The 18856-nt window shown below is 44.2% G+C and overlaps 1 protein-coding gene across 5 annotated transcripts in view; it reads right to left on the reverse strand.

Annotated features, from left to right (window-relative positions):
- The window catches only part of ASAP1 (ArfGAP with SH3 domain, ankyrin repeat and PH domain 1), a 311003-nt gene that overhangs the window by 117049 nt on the left and 175098 nt on the right, over window positions 1–18856 (reverse strand). For 4 of the 5 annotated variants that reach the window (XM_042923771.1, XM_042923770.1, XM_042923769.1 and 1 more), the window contains one exon: window positions 5992–6137. In XM_042923771.1, the coding sequence (XP_042779705.1) occupies window positions 5992–6137 (146 nt within the window). Of the gene's footprint in view, window positions 1–4205; window positions 5936–5991; window positions 6138–18856 lie in introns of those variants that run through there. The other variant, XM_042923772.1, reaches the window with a different exon arrangement.

Genomic DNA, 18856 nt, shown 5'->3' on the forward strand with positions numbered 1-18856 from the left:
CGAGATCGTGACCTGGCTGAAGTCCGACGCTTAACCGACTGCGCCACCCAGGCGCCCCTTTCCCACTGTTTAGACATTAGCACTGACAGCACGAAAGTAATGGAGGTGAAACCAATGGTGTCCTGATGTGAATTACGGCATTAACACCAACCGAGGCCACTGTATTGTTTATGGTCATGCTCTTGCAATGGAAAAAAAAAAAAAAAAAAAAAGGCTATTTTCATTTAAGAATGCCCATGATGAAGGGTGCCTGGGTGGCTTAGTTGGTTAAGCATCCAACTTTGGCATGGGTCATGATCTCACAGCTCAAGAGCTCAAGCCCCAAGTCATGCTCCGTGCTGACAGCTCAGAGCCTGGAGTCTGCTTTGGATTCTTTGTCTCCCTCTCTCTCTGCCCCTCCCCTGCTCATGCTCTGTCTGTCTCTCTCTCAAAAAAATAAACATTAAAAAAATAAAAAAATAAAGAATGCCCATGATGAAACAGCAAAAATTACTGATTTGATTATGTATCAGTCCTTGAGTACATCTTTCTTATATTCTGTTTGATATAATAGGAAGTACACACAAACTACCTTCAAGGCATACCAAAGCATGACAGTTATCTTGAGAAAAAGCACTTATGCAGTATTTTGAGTTGCTAGCTGAACTAGCTAGTTTTGTCCGTTACCTTTTTAAGGGGACACCATTTTTCCCCTTGAAAGAATGGCTGACAAACTGTGGTACTGAGACATGGGTATTTGGCAAACATTTTCTCAGAAATGAATAAAGTGAGCCTGTCACACACAGTTTCGGATTCACAGACATTGTTATTAACTTTTTTTTTTTTTTTTTTAATTTATTTTTGGGACAGAGAGAGACAAAGCATGAACGGGGGAGGGGCAGAGAGAGAGGGAGACACAGAATCGGAAACAGGCTCCAGGCTCCGAGCCATCAGCCCAGAGCCTGACGCGGGGCTCGAACTCACGGACCGTGAGATCGTGACCTGGCTGAAGTCGGACGCTTAACCGACTGCGCCACCCAGGCGCCCCTGTTATTAACTTTTAAGAAACAAACCCTTGTCAAGTTTTGACACAGTAGCAAAGAAGAATACTGATGATCACCTGAATTCGTAAAGTACTCCTTTCTCTTTCCAATGTATAGACCTGTGTGAGGCTATATTTTTTTGTCTATTTCACCCAAACAGCATATTGCAACAAAATGAATTAATAGACTTCAAAACTTCTCTTTTGAATTCTAATACAGTAAGTATGGATAGAACTGGTCCACATTAGCAAGAACTCTTCAGTGTCCTTGATCATTTTTTTTTTTTAATGTTTATTTATTTTTGAGACAGAGAGAGACAGAGCATGAACAGGGGAGGGGAAGAGAGAGAGGGAGACACAGAATCTGAAACAGGCTCCAGGCTCTGAGCTGTCAGCACAGAGCCCGACGCGGGGCTCGAACTCACGGACCGTGAGATCGTGACCTGAGCCGAAGTCGGACGCCCAACCGACCGAGCCACCCAGGTGCCCCTCCTTGATCATTTTTAAGACTGGGGTCCTAAGACCACAAGTTTGTGAACTACTGGCTAACACTCTTTTTCTAGTATATTATAACTCGCTGGTGGGGGAAACGAAAGGGAAAATGCGGATAGAAAGAATTTTGCAAGCTAAACAGACACAAGCCCGGGTTGATGGCTACTCATACAGGTTCTAGTCAAGCCAGGTGGGCTACCTGTATCCACAACCCATACAGAAAGGCAATGCCACCACTCTGTCACTGCTGGGGGCACATCGCTGAAACAGTGCATGTCAGGGAACCTGGGGTCGAGCCCCAACTCCACTATTTCCAGGCATATTATTTTTTTGGAGATTTGGTGCACTTATCTGTAAAATGGGATGGGACTCTCTATACCTGCCTTTACCCTGGGGAGTTGCCATAGAGATCAAATGAGAAGATGTAAGTAATAATAAAAGCTTGTATTTGTTAAGTAAATTCCGCATGTCAGGTACTGTGCTTGGTGATCTGATTCCATGATCTCAATGAAGTCCCATCACTACCACACAACAGATACCAGCAATGCTATGTACAGGTCAGGACACTAGCCCTACAAGTTCAACCGTTTGCCTATGGCTGTAAACCTGCTAAGCGGGGAGCTGGGCTGGCAGGTCCAATGGAGACCCTACTTCCCCCCCACCCTTCACAGCCTCTCTCGGCCTGTTGTGAGGTGAAACAGCTTTTTTACAAAAAACATCTCCTGGTATGTGGAGGCGAAGGGCAGGAAGAAATGCAAGTTGCTTTTTTTTTTTTAATTACTTTTAAAGTTTATTCACTTATTTTGAAAGAGAGAGAGAGTGTAGGTGGGGTAGGGACAGGGAGAGAGGGGAGAGGGAGCATCCCAAGTGGGCTCTGCACCGTCAGCATGAAGCCTAATGTGGGGCTTGAACTCGCGAACCGTGAGATCATGACCTGAGCCAAAACCGAGAGTCAGATGCTTAACCTACTGAGCCACCCAGGCGCCCAGGAAACATGAGTTACTTTAAACCTGACTTAGTGCGTCGACTCTGGCACGAGCTCACAGGGTAAAGAGCCACAGTAACAACTCTCTTTGGGGTTCTCAGGTGGCAGTCAGTTAGGAGTCAGAAGCTAGACAACAGAAACCAGCCCCAGCCCTGTCTGATGGTTAGCCCAGCATCGCTGCGGCTCTTGGGGTTTTCACATGACTTCCCACCTGGCCATCCCACCTTCCACAGTCACTGAAAGCTAGGAGATGAAGACAAACAAACAGAGAAGAGACAGTTATCATCACTTAGAGGGTCACGTTTCTCAGGACCAACCAACCCTTCAGAACCCCCTCAACACAATACACTCCCAATACCGATTATTTACAGGCAACACGATGAAAGTTTTTCTCTAACTAGAGTTAGTCGAAAGCAGAAAGCTACACCTGACCCCCAAATCTACCGGTTCCTTTTCCTCTATATGAAAGTAAGTAATGTTTTAATGAAAACTATTAAAATGCCCATTGTAAGTACTACCTTTATTAGAAAATGACATTTTTCCATATGTACCACAGACCTTGGAACACAAGAGACATTTGGCATTTACTGGTTGGACTGAGGATACAATTTAGAAAAGTCTAAAAAATATCAAAGTACCTTCTTTTATCTTACTCTCTGAATTCCAACTGTACCCATTCTTGCTTAACGTTTCCAGACTCCACTAGCTTAAGAAAATAGGCTTTTCAAGAGCCTCCTGAGAAATACTGGTTCCCAGGGGGTGTTCTAGAGCTCCAACAAACTCCAGGATGCTCCCCAAACTCTTATGTGGGGGCTGGAGGGCTGCAAGCTGGCCAGAAGCCCCTCCCTCCTGGGGCGTGGCCTCCTCTGAGCCCTCTCTCTGCTCCAAGGCTTGGCCGCATCAGCCTGTCTGTTTTGCTCTATCCTTTCCTGGCAGAACATAAAAAGGGAAGCGGCAAGCTGCTGAAACTGTTGTCAGGTTGTATAAACTCCTGGGACTGGCTTTTTATTCAGTCAGAATAGCGTTCCCTTAGTAACCAACTATAGTACAAACAGATTCTTTTACCTGCACCCTCGTCAGGCATGCCACCACTAACTTCAAAGAGAAAATGTCAGTTTTTATTTTTTTAATTAAGCGAACTGGGTCTTCTAGCAATTTCTATCAGATATTTCTTAGACTTCTACCCCTTAAAGGAGAGTAGCCAGGGAAGAAGAAGGCCTGCAGCTTGGAGTTTGTGTAGGGGGCCAGTGAGATCAGCATTACTTAGGGAAACACAATCACCCAGGTAGGGTGATAGAGGCAGTGTAACAGAGTAGCGTGGTAGAGACAACGGACTCACAGAATGTTCGGGTACATGTCTGCTTATTAACAGTGTACCTGAACAAGTTAAATACTGATGTGCCTCAACTCCCTCATCTGGATTGAAGGTATAACAACCATAGGATTGTTGTAAGATGTAAAATAAGAAACCTACATACTGGGGCACCTGGGTGGCTCAGTCACTGAGTCATCCGACTCCTGATATCGGTTTAGGTCATGATCTCACAGTTTGTGGGTTCAAGCCCCGCGTCGGACACTGTGCTGACAGCTCGGAGCCTGCTCGGGATTTTCTCTGTCTCCTTCTTTCTCTGCCCCCCACCCTCTCTCTCTCACAAATATACAAACATAAAAAAAAAAGAAAAGAAATCTACACATGATGCATATTACCAGGTTCATCAAGGCGTTCAATAAATAGCAGTGGTTTCTGCATGGTGGCAAGTCAGCGCAGTATTAGGTAAGCAAATACAGACAACGAATGTTCCACGAGTTCCACGAGTGACCACTGCGTCGTGGGGCCGGCACACGCTGGGGAAGGAACCCACAGTGGAGGGAAGTGGAGGAATGGACTGGTCCAGGAAATGTGCAAGTGATGAGTCTCGACTGAAGCCAAATACATTTGGTGTCCTGGAAACTAAAGGTTATTAGCAAGACACCCCTGTGAAAACACCCACCTCGGGGGAAAACAGAACTTCCTCCCTGAGCAAGTCTGTTACCAGTAATTACTCACGTGCACAGTCAGAGTGCTGCTTCACTTCCCTTCTTCCCACCACATGGCCTTTGAGCAAGGCCATCAGCAGAAAGACAGGCAGCACCCAGAGGAAGGAGAAATGAGGGCCATCTTCCCATAAAAGCGATTTAAATACTCTAAGATTTACAGAGATATCATGGATTTGTCAAATAAACCCCAAAGTATAGGAACATGTTGGTCCTAAGTTCCTGAAGTTTTTGGAAATAAGACTTGTTTCTATTCTCCATCTTCATTTTCTTTAAGATTAGCTGTCACTGTAGGAGACTAACTCAATGGCATAAACCACAAATTAGAATTAAGCTGTTAGGAAGACAGACACACACATGTATTCATCTAGTAGGATAGGAAAAAAAAAGGAGACTCTGATTGGTCAAATATTCAGGTTAAAACACTACAGAATGGCAGTTTTCATTTTTCGAAGAGTATGTATTCGTCTGTAAACTAGCTGTTTGTATTGAACAGATCTGTGACAAGATTCTCCTGTAAGGTCACAGAAGCCTATCTGATGGAAGAGCAACTAACCCAGGGCCAAGACATCTTGAGTTCTTAAAGGAGGCCAGGGTGCAATACTGAGAGACTGGGGGAGAGGAAGAGTCTGCCGGTCTTCAGGAAAGAGCCGAGGAAAGTATGGCATCGTTGTCCTTTGGGACTGTCCAACCTCCCTGTGCCTCTATCTCCCGGGACTCTGGAGAAGAGAGACTTGATTTAATGTACAAGGAGGGCTGGGTGGTGATGCCACGCAGAACGAGCCTTCTCGGTGTGAACAGGGTGTGAGGGCGGGTATCCGGACAGTAGTGTCGCCAAAGAGACCGCCCCAGCCCCAACTCTGTTTGCCTCCTGGAGCCAGACACCCCTCACGTCCCAGGTTTTTAGGGATTCCTTTTGTCATCAACTTCTGTAACCCTGGATTCCCCTGAATCCCAAAATCTTTTTCTTGGTGGGGGGTTAAAATGATGTGAGGAACTGGGGAGGTTAATTATTTGTAAGTCAGGGGCCAAAATGCATGCTTGTCTTCATACAAGTGAGGTATGACACTTGCAACGTGGATTTCCAGTGTATGTTTGACACAGAAATCATCAACACTCTTTCAACTAATAAAAAAACAAAAGTCGCTAAAAATTATCTCAAACAAAACCCAAACCAAGGCAATGGTAGAATGGGGAAGAGAATTCAGGTTAACTACCTTCTCTGACTCCGTAAATCCACCCTGCTAGAAGCTGGATCTAGGAGTTCTACAACGGTATTTTCTTTACACGTGACTCCATACTGGAGACTAAAAAGCTTTTCATTTTTTATTTTTTTAATTTTAATTTTGTTTAACCCCCAGGACGGGGGGCTGGGGAGATTATTAAATTGTTCTCTTCGTGATCTTATTGTACTTTGGTCTGGCTGAAATTTTTAGAAATCACTTATGCAATGGCTTACCAGATTTTTCAGCAGTGTGGACAGTTCCTTTGTAAGAGTAGAAAACTTGACGAAAGCAGTGCCAAGGTCTGGGTTGTCTCGACTTAAAAAATTACTTCCGAACTTGTCAAGAACTTGTGCATAGTTTTCTTCATTTTGTACGTGATCTAAAAAAGAAGAAGGCAGGAGTCTGAGCTATTATTTGCCACAATGACGAGTTACTTTGAACACTGATTGATCATTAGAAACTCTTAAAAGGAAGGCAAAGAGACACGGCATCAATTATTCACTGAATGTGTCCAGAGGTGGTCAGCGGGGAGCTAGATGTCCTCGCTCACTCTAGTAAACGGGGTTTCCTCCTTGTTCTTTCACAGCGTTCAGTTCACCTACATCCCAGCTAGCCCATGGACTCCCCACAGGGGCCGGGGAGGGTCAGATTATCATCCCATCTCAAAGCACATCGTATTTCCATTAAGAAACTATGATTAGCAGGAACAAGGAGAAAAGTCTCCTTTGAAAATCAATCTTGGAATGCAAAAGAAACATCCACGGGTTCTAACAGGTGTCCTTCTCTGCAACTCATCTTAATTTCCTTTAATTCTGTCTAAGCCTCAGATCTGAGGAACAGCATTTTTAAAATGATTTTTTTTGCACATGATCTCTTGGTGTGAGTCGTCAAGGCATGGACCAGATGGATCAACGTTTGAGGTTTGGTTTCACCACCTATAAGCTAGCTATCTTATCAGTTTTGTAACTTTTAGGACCATTATCCTAGTTGGAGAATTACAAGGCGTTAATGAGATACTTGTGAATACATTTCCTCACTCTGAGCTTTGCTTTCCCGATCTGTAACATGACACTAACCCTATCTTACATGAATGTGGTGCTGAAGAGGTGATACGAACTGTACAAAGAGTGGGTGTACCATAAATAATAACCACTCCCACTCTCTCTACTGGGCTTCCAGGATAATATCACACTCTCTTCACCGTTCTTCTATGTCTTGGCTGCTCCTTCCTCTCCAACATCTTTGCTGGATCTTCATCCCCCTGACCTCATAGTGTTGGAGAGCCCTGGGCTTTTCTTCTCTCTCTCTCTATGCTCACTCTCTTGGGATCTCATCTAGTTTATAGCTTTGAATAACTTCTATTCTATCCCAGATTGATACCCCAGCCCAGACCCTAGCCCTGAAATATAGACTTCTATGTCAACTGCCTATTCAATATCTCCACCTGGATGTCTGATAACTATGTTCAATCTCAACATGCTAACAGCAAACCCTTCATGTTCGGCCCCTGACCTTCTTTTTCTACAGACCCTTATATCTCAGTTAATGACAAATACATTCTTGTAGTTGTTCAGGTTGGAACCCATCAAAGTCATGCTTGATTTTTTTTTTCTCATACCCCAGATACAACCCACTGGCAAATCCTATTGTCTTTACCTTGAAAATGTAACCAAAATCTGACAACTCACTACCCCCATGGCTATCAATCTTATCTGACATCATTTCTTGCCTTGATCACTGCAGAACCTCCCTATGAAAGTCTCTTTATTGCAGCTCTTTCTTGCTCACCTACAGTCCCCTATCAATACAGCATCCAGTGTGGTTCTGTAAAATTGTGCATCACATCCTGCGATGCTTACGGCAGACATAAGCACTTACCGCAGATATCCAGACTCCCTACCCCTGCAGGCTCTGGAAGGCAGTCCTGCACGTCTCTACACCCTTGAAGGAAGCAAGCACGGAACATGACACGTGCTGACCAAGGAAGTGTGAGTGGAGGCGAGGTGCCCGACTTCCACGTGCACACGTTTCAGATGCCTCTACTCAGGTCCCCGCTTCTCGCTTCCTTTGTGGTAGAGGACAGGGAGGCACAGATTTGTACGGAGCCCCATAAGAGACGCATAACAATTTACTGAATGAGTAAATGAACGGTGAGTATCTGACAAAATCATGTCTAGCAAAATCAGACCTCTAAAGACTTAATTAAATACCTCCTTATAGAGCCTTCCCTTAGTTGGCAATATCCTCCCTTGCCAGTAACTCTCTGTGCCTCTTTTGCAGTATTTTCCACCATATCACATCATATTTGTGTGAGTACAGACCTTCCCTTGCCATACGACTGTGAGAGGCAGGGATTAGTTCTGGCTCATCTCTGCGTCCCCACCCAACAAATACCACCGTGGTTGTCATTTTTCGGTGAGCTGAGCTTAAGAAGCTAGGGCTCAGTAAATATCCATTGACTTGGATTTGTTGATTTTCTTTTCAGGAATTTAAGAAGCATTCCCTTCTTAAAATCTCCTGGATCATTCAATAATGGAGATGAAAATCCAAAGCATCTCACTCTCAAATACACTCTCAATAACTGTGCGGGAGCACTGGGCACTCATGAAACCAAACAGAGGTCTGAACTGGGGAATGTCCCAAGAAGGAAGTCTCAATACACAAAAGGAAACAAGTGTCACAGCAGTCCAGTGAAATGAAATGAGGCCCCAGCAGCCTTCCAATCATCACATCAAAAATTCATGATGCCTACAGTGGATGTCAGCATTTTAGGCCGAGATATTAAAAAAGATAAAACGCAGCTCTGGTTATTGCCCAAGTAATGGAGGGAAGTGGCTCAGGAAAACACAAAAGAAAGGCCACATCAGCTCGACAGACAGGATGCACATGTTTGATCCCCTCATAAACTGGAGTTACCCCTGATTCCTTCTGTCTAAAGCTAAAGAGCCTACCTCACCCCTGAGAATCCCACCACACCTGACAACCCTCTTCTGCTTTTGGAGGCCAGCAAAAACAAGAAACAAACAACAAACAAACAAAAAAAGCATTCAGCAGCCTGTTAATTTCAACTGTTTTCAAAGGAAGTGTTTCTGGTAAAACAGAAGTATATAGGATTTTTGTTTGTTTGCTTGGAATTACGAAATATTTCAAATGACATATATCACAACCTTCAGATGAAGAGAATACTCATGGACCCGCCAGCCAGTTTAAGAAATAAAGTATTCCAGAACGTTTCCTCTCTCCCCCAATCCCAATCTCTTCCCTCCCTCCCCAGACACAGCCACTGTCTTGAGTTTGGAACCGCATGCAGAGCTTAGAAAGGATTAGGAGAAGCTCTTAGTCTCTCAGAGATGATGGACTCATCAAACAACAAGACAGACTTGGGCTAAGGCAGATGGGGCTCAGGAAGGGAGCACTGGCATTTGTTGAGAACCTTCTCTTACCCAAATGCTTTTTACAAGACCATATTTAACCCTCACCAGAACCCTGTAAGGGAAGAAGGAGGCTTTATCGGGAAGATGGAACATCAAAAATGACGCAAGAGAGGCAAAAGGTGAGACTCGATGAGTAAGTCCAGGCTAGGGCATGGGTCCTGTGTGCTTTGTTAATTCCACTAATGAACCACCATATAGTCAATACCTATACTTATGTGCATAAGTATACGTATGGTAATCCTACATCTGTATATATGTGTGAAATTTCCTACTGTAGATACATTTTAAAAATCACAGTCTATGGGGTGCCTGGGTGGTTCAGTCGATTAGCATCTGACTCTTGATTTCAGCTCAGGTCACGATCTCATAGTTCGTGGGTTTGAGCCCTGTGTCGGGCTCTGCGCTGACAGCACAGAGCCTGCTTGGGAGTCTCTCTCCCTCTCTCTTTGACCCTCCCCCACTCTCAAAATACATAAACATTAAAAAAAAAATCACAACTTAGTAAGGTATATCTGGGGATAATACTAATAATCTTGTGGGTAGAAATAATGGCAATTAACTGTTAGGTGCTTAAAACAGTACCTGGCATGTAGCCAGTATAAGAATATATATCTCACACACACAAAAAAAAAAAAAGAAAAAAAAGAATATATATCTCACATGCTTTTTTTTTTCCCCAAATCTGTGACAACTCACTAGCAATATTATATAAACACATGCATCCCTTTGTACAAAACTAAGGGTTTACCAAGCAGGTTTTCAGCAGAGGGAGAGGGTAGAGAGACAGGGGGTTCTGGTGGAGGAGAGAACAACGGCAGAGGCAGAGGGCAGGTTCTATTACAGAGTATAGCAAGCAGAGAAACAAATGGTAAATTTGGGGGTGTAGGGAAGAAGAGAGAAATACAGGGCTTTGGGGGGGAGGGGGATGGACTGTCACAGACACAGGTGTGACTGAATGGGAGGGCTGATGAGACAGAAAATGGCCTGACCAGGACCTTTCAGAAAGCAGGGTAAACTACGTTAAGTGCCAGCAGACTCCCGGGAAGCTGGTAAAGTGAGTGCTGGTGAAAGGAAGTGAGGATGGAGACCAAATAAAAGAAAAGAACAAGGAAAGAGAGAAATTCAATCCAGCTGTGATGGAGAGATTCATGCTTTTCAAATATCTACAGGGGATTTCTGGTATTCATGGTATTGTCGCAGAATGTAAGATAATTCTAAGAGCCAGGTGACTCCCTTCAGTTCTGGAAAAAGAAGAAAATAAAATAATTTTACCGGCTGAACCAGAGAGGGCCACTTAGTCAAGATTTCAACTGCTGGCACTTCTTTGGGGAGATGACTAACATATACAGATCACCTACTATGTTCCATGCAGCTCGAAAGGGCCTTTACATACATTCTGACATGTAAGCCCACAGTAGTACCTAAGTAGTGATTTACTATTCTAGTAATAACACAGATAACAGTAGTGTGTTGAGTATTTAGCATATGCCTGTCACCGCACTAAGCACTTCATGCACGTTACTTAATTCACTTGAATCAACGTATTAACAAGACTGGAAGAGAAGTATCGCTATCGTCCTCACTTCTGAGATGCAAAAACGTGCCCATGGTCATACAGCTGATAAACAAGGGAATTTAATCTTAGGCTTTTTTGATCTCAGAGCGGAGACTCTCCCCCGTATCCTCAAGTGAGACAGATCTACGATCAAATTCCAGGTCTGTCACCAACCCTGTGTGGTGTTCTGGTCGAGTAACTCACCTTCCTAAGTCTCATCTTCTCAGCTCTAAAATGGGGGTAATAATGGTATTTGCCTCACAGAGGCATTATGGGGAGTGAGCTACTGCACGCCAAGTGCATGGTACATGATAAGGTCGATAAATGTTTATGGCGAGGATAGCAACGATGGAGGACGGCACCAGGCTGCTCCTCAGAGTCCAGTGCAGTGGCGTCCACCTTTCGTCCTCTGGCCAGGGGGACAGCGGCTCCAACTATACTCTGAAGTCCGTGACAGCTCTCAGAGTGTATGTTCCTGGGGCTGGCAGTTACAAGTGCCTTGAGAATACATTAAAAGTCAATAGTCTCTTTCTTTTAAATATTTTTAAATGTTTATTTATTTTTGAGAGAGAGAGAGAGAGAGAGAGAGAGAGAGAGAGAGTGCGAGCTGCAGAGGGGCAGAGAGAGACGGAGACACAGAATCGGAAGCAGGCTCCAGGCTCTGAGCTGTCGGCACAGAGCCTAATAGGTTCGAACTCATAAACCATGAGATCATGACCTGAGAGCTGAAGTCGGATGCTTAGCCGACTGAGCCACCCAGGCGCCCCCAAATTCAATATTCCTTTGAAATGTCATGTACATTTCTCCAATAAGGCCGTCTTCAAAATTTTCAGAACCACAGCAATTATTAAACAGGCCTTTCTCTAAGGGATGTTTGCCTTACCAAACTGGGAAACTCACAAAACTTCCCAACTGGCCTGTCAACCCAACCTTTGATGCTCTGTCGCTGTAACTATAGCTGCAGCTTATAAGCACCAACCGTGTGGCGAGATCCAGAACGGGGAATATCCTAAAACTTCTTCAAGGCAGTGTTTTATAGATAAGACAGTGAAACTCACTGGGGAATCCACATTGGAACCTAGCCTCATCCGATTCCAAACCCACCCTTTTCCACTGACAAACTCAGGAAAGACAGTCAAGGCTGCCATGATGCGTGCTACAAATATCTATTTGGAATCTAATACATGAAAGGCTTAATGATAAACACCAAGAAAAACAGGGTAAGACAGACCTCCTGTCCTGTAATAATGACAAAGATGCAATAAATGTAACAATGACTGATTATAATCATTAATAATTATTAATTACAATTATAATTAATTGTGGTTAAATTTTTGATCACTTAATGGGCCAGGAGCTGTGCTTTTGTCCTGCATTACTTCACTCAATGCTCACAATGACATGCCCTTATTATCCCCATTTTCCAGATGCAGAGACTGGTTCAGAGTTAAACAGGTTGCCCAAGGTCACCCAGCTGCATGGTGATGACAGGCACGGACTGCAGAGCCTGTGTTCTTACCCATTATGCTTGGCTAAGTGCTGGAACTCCAGACGTCTGCTATTTTTGAGCCAGATGTCAAGTGGCTGACTGAGGGATCTGAAAATCTAGGTCCTTAGCTCCAGGCTCGACCAGGTGACCCTGGTCAGGTGACTAAAGCTCTCGGGGGCCTTTATTTCACCTATAAAACAGGTCTGATAGGGGCGCCTGGGGGGCTCAGTAGGTTCAGCATCCAACTCTTGATTTTGGCTCAGGTCACAATCTCATGATTTGTGGGTTCAAGCCCCGCGTTGTACTCTAAACCATGTCAGCACAGAGCCTGCTTGGAAGTCTCTCTCCCTCTTTCTCTGTTCATACCCTGCGTGCTCTTTTCTCTCTCTCAAAACAAATAAGTAAACTTGAAACAGGTCTGATAATACCTATACCCAGCATACTCCTTGAGGTTGAATGCTAAGAGGTAAAGATGTCATAATTAATGTGAAAGCTCTTTGGGGAAAACTGCAGCAACAGCAGTGAACATTATAAAACCACGAAGGATTATTTCTATTTAATGAGTAAAGGCCTTGAAAGCATTCATAATAGATCCATCCTCAAAAGCTCCCCCAACCTTGACCAAGCACAGCCTAATGTTTACCGAGGCATCATCTGACGGAGGGACAGAGGCATAAGCGGTTTGTGTCTCCCTGGGTTTGAATCTCCCTCTGTCCAGGCTGGCCCATCCATGACCTTGGAAAAGGTACTTTTCTGGGTCTCGGCTTTCATACGTGAAATGTGACAGATGTAGAATCTATAAAGTACATGGCAAGCCTCTAAAAATATCTTTACTTTTATTGCTTTCATTCACCCTGAGACCGAAGGCTGAAGCTCTGATGTTAATGGAGAATTGGGTACAATCTAAATATCGTGGTATTTTTTGGAGGGTCCACGATACACAAGACAACTGTGGACCAAACCCTAGGTCTTCCATTTACCAGCTGTGGATCTAAGACAATCTATATAATCATCTTAGACTGTGCTTCCTTAACCACAGTAATACCTCGATGGGATCGTGACGCGGACAGGACGGGAAACGCCTCCAGGGCATCTCCTCCGGGGTCTGGCCTACGGTGGGTCTTTAAGATGTGGGAGGAACCATCCCTGGCCCCAGACTGAGTCTCCCTTCCTTAACTTCGCACACTCTCCTTCTTGAGAGCCTCGCTTCTCTTCCTGTGTCTCTATGGAAGTTATCTTCTTTGCCGCGGGTCCAGTGCCACTGTGTTTATCACCTCATCTTCGAGAGCTCAGAACTATCTGGAGCACAGCTCGGGTGCAGGCATCACTGCACTGCAGCCACGCAGCCCAGCCGAAGTTCCCCAGTGCACCTCACAGTTCTGGGCCTCAACCTGCCTCTTGCGAGATCAAACGTAAGTGTAACCTCCCAGGCGAGCCTGTCATTCACTCCCTCCTCAGCCTCCTGCGACGTCCCAGCTGCCAGCTTTACCTGGTCTGCAGTTGTTCACCCAGTCCCCAGCCCTCGACCTGCTTGGTAAAATGCTCAGCGTATGTAGTGAAGTCTCCCGGAGCAAGTCTTTTCTCCTTCTTCGGAAAATACTTAGTATTGGCCACGTGCCAGGCATATAAACTACAATGAGCTATAACTGTAATAATAAAGCCATGTCATAAATTATAGTGCTGGCCGAGAGGGGGAAGTGATAAATTCTTTTACACCATCCTATACATACTCTGTAGCACTAATCACCCTTTAAAAGTTTTAATTCCATTTGTTTTTAAAATTACAAAAATAATTCATACACTTCTACAGAGATACATAAAGATACAAATGATCATTTCCTTTCCCCTTCTCCAATCCCATCTCCTTGAAATAAGCAGAGTTAATAATGTGGTATGTTAATAATCTCAGCAAAGCTTTCTCTATGCTTAAAAAATACACAAACACACATACAATAGGGGGTCTTCTCCCTTTTTCTCATTTTTAAAAAACCAAATGGCATATTAAAATCAAGACTACACGGCTTACTTTTTTCCTACTGAATAAGGATCAAGAAACCGAATACAATTAAATCTAATTAATCATTTTAACGTGATTATATTCCTTAATAAACACTACTATGATTTGGAGAACTATCCCCCTGAGGGACTTCCAGTGTTTGCTGCTGAAAAACCAATGCTGCCATAAATATTCTTATCCACAAGTTCTTACATGCTGTCACTTTAAAAGATGCAGTCACAAAAGCAGAACTGTTGGGGAATGGGGTGCACATTTCAAATTTTAAATAACACTACTATGTTTCTCCAGAGGCTGGTGGTAACAATGCACAGACCCAACAGCCGTACAAATGTGAGAGGGATTTCTCTAGAACTTCACTAGAGCACAGATGTTGCTGTACTTTTTTAATTCATACCACAGGGATGTGAGAAAGTGGGTGACAGTAAGCCCGAGTATCTTTTTGTATTTTATTGTCCATTCACATTTCCTTTTCTGCTTGTTGTTTTCCACAGCTTGCCCTCTCCCTAGCAGTCTGTGAGAAGATTTTCTGCCTAAGGGACGGCAATCTTTTGTAATATGTGTTGCTGGAATTCCCTCCCATTTGTCTCCTCATTTGGTTTACGGTGTCCTTTGCCGCACAGAACTTTTTACATTTCATGTCATCAAACATACCAATCTTTACCCAGAAATCCTCTGAGTTTCCTATCTTATATTCCCAAACCTCCTAATAGTTTGTATTAAAAAAACAACGCCACATTGAAAGCTTGAATTCAATCCAATGTATCTGTTCACGTAGGGTGAAGAACAGTCCTAGCGTTAAAGTTCCTAAGCCTTCTAATATTTGGTTTAGTTTTATTCTCTTTTGAATACTTAAATACTTAACCCATCATCGATGGTTTTTATTTTTCCTCTGTACGAAAATATATTGCTTATTTAACACAGCCTCTCATAGGCACCCACGCTGTATCTGATAAATAAGTGAACACACGGACAAAACTTGGATGTAGCCACTGAGTTCCCAAGCGATGACAACTGCCTAACTCCCTGAAGAATGAACAGCTGATTAACTGGTACACCCGGGGAAACAGGCACAGCATACCATCAAGGCACCTTAAAGTACCCGGGGGTAAAGAAGCTGGTGTCTGCTTGAGTGGGCAGAGATACAGAGACCACCAAGGGGCCCCCAGTCTCTCCAGAGCTCACCGTCTAGGAAGGTTAAAGTTTTAAAAGCACTGCCCTCCACTCCTGTTCAGTGTCAGCGTGGGGCCCGGCTCTTTTTGTCACGCTGATCCATACAACCAGTTACCATTCAACCTGTGACCCTGAAAACAACCTGTTTTGTTTTTAAGTTTATTTATTTTTGAGAGAGAGAAGGACCGTGCATGTGAGCAGGGGAGGAGTGGAGAGGGGGGTAGAGAGAGAGAGAGAGAGAGAGAGAGAGAGAGAACCCCAAGCAGGCTCTCTGCTGTTAGCGCAGAGCCCAATGCAGGCCTCGAACCCACAAACCATGAGATCATGACCTGAGTCGAAATCAAGAGTCAGATGCTTAATGGACTGAGCCTCCCAGGTGCCCCATGAAAACCTGTTTTAATTTTACAGACACTATATTGGTGGGGGGTGAGGGAGTTTGGGCTCAGAGTCCAAAGTCTGTATTGCCTTAGATACAACCTCCACTATTTAGACACATTTAAATTGATTATGAACAAGTTATTTCACTTCCCTGGGCCTCAGTTTCCTCATTTGTTCCCACCACCACTCACTAAGGTTAAGGTCCAAGGCAACATGGTTAAAGGCAGAACGGTTTGCATACTTTTTTTTTTTTTTTTAATTGCCTTTCTCCATGCCACTTGGGATGACTCATTCCTCTGATTTTTCAAGGTCATTTTGAATTTGGATTTGTTCTTTCAAAATTCTAGCCAAGCCTCTACAAGAATCTGCTCCAGCCCCAAGGGTGTTATCTGGAAACTTAGCATGCAGACTCCCATTTCCGCAGCAACTGACAAATCCATTAACTAACAGAGCCCCAAGACAAGATGCCTGCAGAGTTCCACAAGGCTATTACTCGGCATTTAAACGGCATTTGAGCATCAGAAGCAGCAATGCCCTCTCTTCTGGCTCCATCATGTTGGCCTCCTAACTGCCAGATAAAATCCACATCACGCTTGGATTTGCTGTCGGCTCTTCTGGGTAATGTTCATGCTTTGAGATCTGCCCCCTAAGAAAAGCTAGGAAGGAGACAAGTATTCCTCTTCTATTCCAGCCTTCTAGTCAACTGCCCACCCTCCGAGGGAGCCAAGCTTTCTTATAAACAGGTGTAATGTACAAATATGGCCCCGCATGTTACTATTAATTCACAAACTTTCATTAAGCACCTACAGTGGGATACAAAGGTTATGTAGGTTATTCGGTTTGCAGCCTTAGTCCTTCTGAGCTTCAGCTTCTTGGTTTAAAAATTATGTGTAAAATGACTCGAGTAAACCGAAGCCTCACTGGGATCTTGTCCTGGTAGATGAAGTAGGCTAGGATAGGACCTGGCTGGGCGGCTGCTCTTTAAACTGGTAGTCTCCAGACGATTTGTGACCATCTATACTTTTCATGAAAAATTTTATTATTTTATTTTAACCTACATTTATTTATTTATTTATGAAAGACAGTGTGTGGGGTCGGGGGGGGGGGGGGACGGGCAGAGAGAGAGGGGGACACAGAATCCGAAGCAGGCTCCAGGCTCTGAGCTGTCAGCACAGAGCCCGATGAGGGGCTAGAACCCATGAACCGTGAGATCATGACCTGAGCCGAAGTCGGATCACTAAGTGAGCCACCCAGGTGCCCCATGGTAAAACATTTTAAAACCTAAATTTCTAATATTTATTTACTTAACCATTTCCTTATGTGTTAATACAGTGTATGTTAGATGCATATTCTACATACAATGTTACTACTTATAACCATCAATGGTTCTGGTCTCAATTCCACGGCTTGCAAAAACCCCTAAAATTGACTGAAAAATTCTGCCTTCAAAAAAAATTTTTTTTTTTTTTTAATTCAGAGAAGGTCTGTTGTTCTCATATTATAAAGGGATTGATGACCCCAGAATGTTAAGGATCACAGAGGAAAGTCAGCTGAATCTAAAACCTTCTTGCCCTCAACAGGTGCAGAGTCCAATGAGTCTGAGGGAGAACAACAGCACGTGTACAAAAGAGATCAAACGTGCAAGCTGGCCTGTTTGGTTTTGGGTGGAGGATGGCATTCTTTTTTGGACCCCGTGACCCCCCCCCCCCCCATAGGGTATACATGGTGTCTTTTAGGTTGCGAAAGAACCTTCGTGTCCTTTCATCACCACTATTTCATCAATAGACAAGGTAGGTATCATCTCGGCTTCACAGAGAAGAAAACTGAGGTCTTCAGAAATGGACGGACTTGCTAAGAACTACTCGGCTACTTATAGCCAGAACAGAGATCACACCCCAGCGTTCAGGTCTGCGAGCCAATGCTCTTCCAGAAGGGATCCCCCCACTCCTCACTGTGCAGGCGGCACAGAACACCCCCAAGCGCTACAGCAATACACGTCTCTCCACCCCAGGGCTCCTGGAAAAGGCATCACCCAGAGCGTGGACAAGGAAGATGACAAGGGCCACGCAGCACACAAATGTGCCAGGTGCCACTTAAGAGTGCTGTCTGTGGTTCAGAATACACACGCACGCACACACACACACACACACAAAAGTTTAAAAAAGAAATACGGCTGATTAGTATTTTCTTCTTTTCTCTCAATTTTCCTTTGCAAATATGTTAATATATATTATACTTTTCCAATGAGAAAAACAAACAGAAAATGCCATTAACAACAACAACAACCAGCCCCAGGTTTTCCAGAATGCACTGGAAACCCCCTGCGATTCCCCATAAAGAAAAAGTGTGACGTTTGATCAATTATCAGGGACATGGAAGATCGGAGAATATCCTGTTGTCTGCATGCAGGTGACAAACTGGCTGTGCAAAGTCATCCTCCATCAACCCCCAATCACTCCGTCTTACGGCACTGATTATTTATGAAAAACACTTCAGAATCGATAGCAACTTGCTTGATTTCCATACCTAAGCAGGCGTCAGAAAAATCGATAAGTAGTTATCTTCCTGGCTAAAGACTCGGCTGGAGAGTCCCTCCCGTCCTAGACAGAGACACTTTAAAATTCATGTGCATGTCCAAACCACAAATGGAATTCAACACATGCCAAGACTGCTTTGTAGAGTTTATCACGGAGCATGGCTGCCTGAAGCCGGGGCCTCCTGTGAAGAGCTGAGGTGGGTTTGCCTCACAGGATACTCCACGTGGCCAGGGAAGCCTGTGTGAGAGAGGCAGAATGGAAGCGACCCTAGCAGGAATACCATACACAGAAATAAAACCAGAGACCCTGGCATTCCTCCAGACTCTTGCTATAGTTTAATTGCAACATCATTATACAGGAAAACATAACCCTCGTTTGGCGAGGCATAAACCATCCAAGAGTGTGGTCAAAATGCAACTTGGAATAAGAGGCAGCAAGATCTGGAGTGACCACAGAATCTTGGCCGTAATCGTCAAGGAGGGTCAGCTCAAGGCAGAAAGGTGGTCCGTAAAGAAAAC

This window comes from Panthera leo, chromosome F2 (genome assembly GCF_018350215.1).
Source record: "Panthera leo isolate Ple1 chromosome F2, P.leo_Ple1_pat1.1, whole genome shotgun sequence".
NCBI classification, from domain to species: domain Eukaryota; kingdom Metazoa; phylum Chordata; class Mammalia; order Carnivora; family Felidae; genus Panthera; species Panthera leo.